The sequence below is a fragment of the Panicum hallii genome, chromosome 7, assembly GCF_002211085.1.
Source record: "Panicum hallii strain FIL2 chromosome 7, PHallii_v3.1, whole genome shotgun sequence".
Taxonomy (NCBI): domain Eukaryota; kingdom Viridiplantae; phylum Streptophyta; class Magnoliopsida; order Poales; family Poaceae; genus Panicum; species Panicum hallii.
In genome coordinates, this window is record NC_038048.1 from 377,181 (window position 1) to 384,142 (window position 6,962).

General features: G+C 39.0%; 1 protein-coding gene across 2 annotated transcripts; it reads right to left on the reverse strand.

The window, feature by feature from the left end:
- Positions 1-1,412: 1,412 nt before the first annotated feature.
- LOC112901030 lies at positions 1,413-6,962 on the reverse strand. 2 transcript variants are annotated; one of them, XM_025969845.1, is made up of 8 exons: positions 6,118-6,962; positions 3,761-3,940; positions 3,555-3,623; positions 3,351-3,467; positions 2,972-3,055; positions 2,540-2,776; positions 2,448-2,454; positions 1,413-1,632 (listed from the first exon to the last, which is right to left on the reverse strand). In XM_025969845.1, the coding sequence occupies exons 1-8, from the start codon at positions 6,859-6,861 to the stop codon at positions 1,625-1,627; spliced, it is 1,446 nt and encodes a 481-aa protein (XP_025825630.1). In that variant the 5' UTR covers positions 6,862-6,962; the 3' UTR covers positions 1,413-1,624. The 2 variants fall into 2 exon arrangements, with proteins under 2 accessions (XP_025825630.1, XP_025825629.1); XM_025969844.1 differs by lacking the exon at positions 1,413-1,632 and having other exon boundaries at positions 2,175-2,454.

The window sequence follows — 6,962 nt, forward strand, 5'->3', positions numbered from 1 at the left end:
ATTGATTCGAACAAGCGTAACATCATTTCTTCTGACTACTAGTAAGTAGATTCCATCTATCTTTGTGCAAGTATATATGCAAGCTCAATGAGTAAATTAAGTGACAAGAAGTCCGGAACATTGATCGATCGGCAAGCAGCGTGCTTGTTCAATTTAGTTTGTCAACTTAAGCTTGATGACAAAATTTTACAAAATTAAGGAGTTTAAATGTGTCAACTAATGTTCTTTTACACCTTATTTATGTGATGATTATGAGATCCATAATTTAAGTTAACGTTGGCGATAATGTAATGAGATGGCCTATGATATTAAGCCTGTCCCAAATTAAAATGGAACCTCACGGATCTATTTCCTTTAACCTTTTTTCTTTATTATTTGTGCAATTTGAGTCAAAGTGAAATAATGTTTATGCTTAAAATTATAATTAGATACTAAGTAATGCACTACTATTTTGATGATTATTTCTTAAAATTATAATCAGCCCGTCAAGATATAAATTTGAGTCCATTTTGGTAATAACCGATGTAGGTCATAGGTCAAGTTATCATATAAGTTTTGAACCGTGTTTCTTGGATTAGGGCCTTCAAAGGATTATTTTCTTCAATGCACGGGCATATTTTCTAGTATAGAAAATAGGTAAAGATAAAGATTAGTCAACTAATATTCTCCGTGTCTGATAAAACCAAGAGGAAATTATAACAGCCTTTGTTCGGAGCACATCTCGAGCTGTACTAGTTACCTTGTCAAGTCCAAACTCTAACCGAATAGGAAATTTTAATTCGGTTGTGGAATCTTTTCTCGTAGTCTCCTTGTCTTAGCTCTGGCGGCACGCATATGAATGTGCTCTTTGCTTTCTTCTTAGACTATGCAAATTTATCTCTTGCTTTCTCCTCTTTCACGTGATCATGCGGCCAGGACGTGCTGTACTGCTGTCCATGGACTCCCTTGCCTCTCTATTAGATGACTAACCGCACGATCTGCATTTATTTGTCTTGGCTCCTTGATCACGTACGTGGCATCTCCAACTGCTCCAACTTTCATTGTGTTCTATCTGGCCTCTGTATGGTACTTTATTCCAGATTATTGAGCATAATTAACCATTAACAGAACATTCAGTAACCGAACCAAATCAACTGCTTATTAGTTCGATATTTAAATATTGAATAGACTTTTGAAGCTTTATGTCAAGTCATTAGGCTTAAGTCCTAAAATGTGCCAAAGTTGGTTGTCAACTAATAGCATTAACTGCAACTAGAATCACCTCTGAGCTGAAAATTTAATAACTGCAAAGGAATATTCGTGGGAAACAATTCTAGGAGAAAAATTAAATTAAATTAAATAAAGTTAATGCTATCTACAATCAGAAAAAATTATACACATCAACATGTCATTAGACTTGTTTCTCCAATTGACAAACAGTGGACTAGTAGCAGCACACATTTTCACCCATATGAACAGAACTAGCAAATAAACGATACATCCAGCTGAATCAAGATATTTTTTCATTAGAACATTCATACCACAAGTACCTGCCCTATTTGAAGATAAAAAGCATAATATATATGTTACTACCCCACATCGATTTTATCTGCAGAAGGACACATCACCATCTCGGGGCGCTTTGTCAATGACCTATATGACACGACAAAAATGAATTAATTAGCTGTTGCGCTAATAAGATAGCAACTGACTTTAATTTATATAAAAAAACTAGCTCAGATACATATAGAATTTAATGATACTATTGCATGCTTCCCACAATATTGAGCACACACCTCCAAAACTGTGGCACCCATGAGTGCTAGCATGCATGCAACCAGAAGATCAGCATTATTCTCAGTAAGCATCCCTATCGGATGAACCTATTTACAAGTGGCCAGTACATAGCTGGCCATAGAAAACAATTCTGTGGCAGCATACGCATTCCACGTTGAAGCAATTGTCAGAGAAAACATCAAGCAAATCATAGTTCCATGTAAATTTTCAGAAATCAATTTTTCAATTTCCTGAACATAGAAGCTAATCTCACAAGCTTTTACATGCAACTTAGCATTTGTTTTCAGAAGACTGCTCAGCAGCATCTTCAAATTAATGATTTGGAATTTGTTTCTATCTTGCAAAATTTGGAAACAAACAAAATTAATTTTTGTTTGTAAAAGCCTTGAGAATTACATCTTATCAAAAAGAATAGTCAACGTAAACTAGAGCATGTTCGCAACAACATTCTAGTTGACACCAAATGCAGAGTTTTGGAAATTGCTCAAAGGTGTATCATTGGACAGGTTACCCTATATAGATGGTCAACAAGAAAACACCAAAAACTGAGAAATTACAAGGAAAATTGACATGGTGTTTTTGAAGAGCACAGGTTTCGCATAGCAGAAGGCAATTAATAATGTCTTGATGAGACAGTTGGTAAAGCGGTGCCTTGCTAGCAATGGAATTACCGTTGACCTGCAAAGAAAATATTTTTGCTTCTTTAGTTCTGTGGCAATAAAAACAACCTAGAATAATTAGAACAATGAATTAAAGATATTACTAGGACACTTGGCCATGGAATGGAACAATAAAGTGCATCGGACATCTTCTCCATCTCCCCATATTTGTGAAACAGTGGAGCATCCCTTTGCAATACCTCTCTTAGAAACACCTTACAACATTGTGTTCCAAGTGCCATGCCCCCTACTATTGTAGACTGAGAACTGTGTTCAAGAATAGCTTTGCCTACTGGAATACGTGGTCGTCCTAGTGAAATCAAGACAACCTCTTTGCCAGCCTAAACAGAAGGAAATATGAAACCATATTAGACCAGTTACAGGTATACAGCTATATTTGTACAAATCTTTAGCGCTAAACAACATAAGCTTCATTTCTTCTATCTATACAGAAGTAAGCAAGCATGTTGCAAGTTCAGTAAATGTAAATATTCCAAAAAAAAAACACTAATATAACAAATGCAAAGGAAGCTAACCCCATTGCGTTGAGTCTGACTCTCTGCATCAATCTTCCTTGTCCTACCATGAAGCGTATTAAATGGTGCCTTTATTTGCAGTTTCTGTGCACAAATGAAGAAAGAGATGACAAATTCTATAGATTAAAGGTAGACGACATATCTAGTGGAAACAGTTTCTTTAGTAAATAGCTAACCAACTGTTTTGATTCTCAGCACTAGCCACAAATTTGCAAAAAGAAAAGGAGAATGAAGAGATAACCTACGAAGTATTGTGTCACCCTTCTAGAAATTTTCAAGTTTAGACTAAAACATGAGTTTGTATAACTAAAAGGAGGATGTTTCCAAAGTGTTTTTGTTATATATATCTAAATGGCAAAGTAACAAAAGGGGAAGATACCAGATTATCACGCGGGACATTGCTGGGAAGGACACCATCATATTTATACTTAGATGTAACCTCCTTATTCTTTCCATGGGGCAAGCCATTTGGTGCCTTTATCTTCTTTTGTACCATCTACAATAAAATAAACTTGATATGATACAAAAATATATGATGTGAAGGAATGCAGTACAAAACAAATCAACAAAGGAGGGCAATTACATGGCACGAAATCTGATTTTCAGCTACAACTGACCGAAGACCACTTTCTGCATTTTCACATCTTATAGCCTACAAACAAAAAGGGGAGGTAAGTAGTGACAGAAATTTTTCATACATCTTATGCATGTATGTATATGTATATATCAAATGTAAGCAAATAACTTCACTGATGAATTATCATGGTGTGGACTGCTTTCTATCTCTACCTGATTTCGAGAAGACATGAAAAGTTGTCTCAATTCTGCTACTTCATGCTCCACTCGTGCCAATCGTCCTTGAGCACAAATATCCTCACCATCCTTTTTCTCCAACCTTGGCTTTTCCAGTTGAAACTTAGTGGATTGATATAGAAATATTGTGGGTGTTTCCATGTTTTTCATCCTTGCCTACATATTAGTATCAAGTTATATTCATCAGCTTCAAGTTTTGATGGTAATGTACCCAAAAAAGATTCTAAAAGGCTAATCATTCATTATGTGCCTTGCTTACCATAAATTTAATAAATCAATTAAAAATGCACTAAACTCAATAAATATATACAGCAATAATATTGATTACAAGGGGACAGTAATCTTATTATTTTCTAGCCATAGTCTAGGCTCCAATTCTTTAAGAAGCATCTTACATCCTCTCGTTGACATGTATATAGTAGTCTGACCCGTTTTGGACAGAAGCAACCCACATTAAATATATTATCTGAAAGGCTACTAACTAGTAGGTTATAAAACTAGTTCATTAATCGAGTCACTACTGCAAGATTTTATCAAGCTCACATATGAATTATAGCAAAGGAGTAAATTTACACTGCATAAGCAGGCAAAATTACAAAATCTTCGGTATCTAAATTTAGGAGCACATGAAAGAAGCAAGTGATGTTAGAAATCATGTATTCTATGCAGCAAGCATGAAATGCAATATGTGGGAATCCATCTGGTTGTAGAGCATAGCCACAACCCAAATAAGAACTTTTGACTAGTTATTTCTGTTCCAGTAGATTTTAAACCTTGTTTCACAAAATCTATGCGTATTTTCGTGTGTCTAATCCATCATATGACTGGCAAAGTTGCACTTTCCCAAAATACCACTTTAGGCTGTGAATGAAATTTGGGACCAAGCCTCACCTGTTGTTGACATATCCTAATGTTACATATTTTGGCAACATAGGGTCTCACTATCAGTAATAAAAAAATTAGCACCTAATAGACATTATGAGAATATGTACCCTGGACAGCGTTATTCTTTTGGAATTGGAGGGGTGATTTAAGTATTTAACACAAATGTTTTTTTCTCGAACACGCAGGAGAGCTGTATATCTATGTATTAATAGAGAGGAAAAGACCAACCCACTGTCTCACTAAAACAGAGGAGTTGTAGTACATGATAAAATTACAAAATCACCGGTAAAAGTTAAACAAACACGACCCCAACAAGGGTAACACAAATCTAACATTCATCTGTTAGCACATAATTCTTTTTATCGCCTAAAAAAATGTCTATTTTTTTTATTTCAAGATGTGCAGGAAAAAGATCCAATACAAATGGCGGCTACCAAGACAAAAGGGGTGACGAATACTATTGACAGGTTTCAGTTTATTTTGCCGAGTTTGACATCACAAATTTCAGTTTGCCAAATTTGGCACCTTCAAAGAAGGAAGTTTGTTAGTTAACTTTAACCTCACTTGCACAGTCCTTTCCCCAATCGGCATCCTCATTTTAGATTCTGGAACAGTTTGCTGAAAATATTTCCTTTTTCTACACAGAATTTTGCACGTTGTACTGGCTGTGCTAAAGTAGACAATCAGTGCCTTGAAAAGGGTGGACATCAGAATGTGGGAAATAATAAGGGCAGCAGTTTGACAATAGTGATGTGCCCCATATTTTACAGTGTCTAATGCAAACTAATTGCATGCGATGATTGTAACTGCACAGAAAGATTTGCCATGTCCTTTTCACTATCAAATAGCCATAGTTTACAGTTATGTACTTTGAGATAGCCTAGTCATGTAAATTAGTCCTTGGAAGCTGGAGGATGGTCACTTATAACTAACAACCTACTACATCTGGGAACCAGACAAGAAACGATGCCACTTTATGAACTCAGTTCTTAAACAAGGACGAGAAAACTTGAGATCAGCAGTAATTATTGGCTACCGTACTTGTTAACTTTCATGCAGTTTATTCAAATGGTGCCCCAGCTCCATCACAGCATTTTTTTTAAAGTGGACCATCAGTGCCTTAAAATATTTTCATCATCCTTTATACATGAAGGTAAAACATATCTAATAGATCGTGGACACAAAATCCACAATCTTTCACCGACGATAAATACACGGAGGCAACCTAGTAAACTAATCATTAGAAACACAAGCACAATCACCTAGAATGTACTCCATCAGAGAACCCGAATAGAAAAATGCTTTCACTTTTTAACCAGAATCATTACACAAATTCAGACCAGAAATCTTGAAACATAAGCATAATAAAGCAATTAAAAAGGAAATCCTAGCCCTTCCCAAGCTTTAATAATAATTAATTAAGGACAAGAAGGGTGTTTCATATTTACCGATTCCGTGATGGCCTTGCTGAGCTGCTTCCTCGCCTTCTTGATCTTCTTGTTCAATGCCTGGGCCTCGTTGTCTTCAATGCTGGGGAGGAGTTTTTGGAGGATCGGCGGATCCACGAGGACCATAGCCTCATCAACAAGGTACGGGTACTGCTCACGCATCTCAGCCAAAGTCCTGGGCTTGGTCTCGTCCTTGGTTGGCTCGCCGTCGCTCTTCGCTTGGGTGGCATCCTTGCTGTCCTTGGTGGCTTTGGTGGTCCGTGGTTTCAGCGGGGAGCCTCCGCTGACGCTTTTCGCCTGAGCGACCGGTGGTTTGGGCCGGGAGTCATCAGCCCACACGTCCCTGGAGAGGAAGTAAAGGCGGCGCTCGTGTTCATCTGCCGGTGGTGCAGCCTTCATGGCGTGGCGATGGTAGCGGCGCTTGAGGCTGCGCTGCTTCTCGTTTACATCCCTTGCGTCGACGACCTTCCTTTCGAGGCGGCCGTCGAGCGCCGCGAGAAGCACGACGGCCGTTGGGAGGTCGCCGCCGTGGGCGCGGCGGTGCGCGGCGATGGCCTCCAGGATGCGGATCTCGTCGCCGGGGGACCACGTACGCTGGAACAGCCGCTTGGGCGGCTCCGCCTCGGGCGGATGCGGCGGCGGCGTCTTCCTCTTCTTTTGCTCGGGCGGCGCCTCAGGGCTCTTGGACGGCAGCACCGCCAGAGGCCTCGACGGCTCCTTGCGGCGGGGCGACGAGGGCGCCATGGCGAGACTTTTGGCGGGAAGCGTGGTGGCCTGCGCGCGGGATCTCTGGGTTTTTTTTTTTTTTCAGCACATCAACGGTGGCGGCGGCCTCCTTGTAGGGT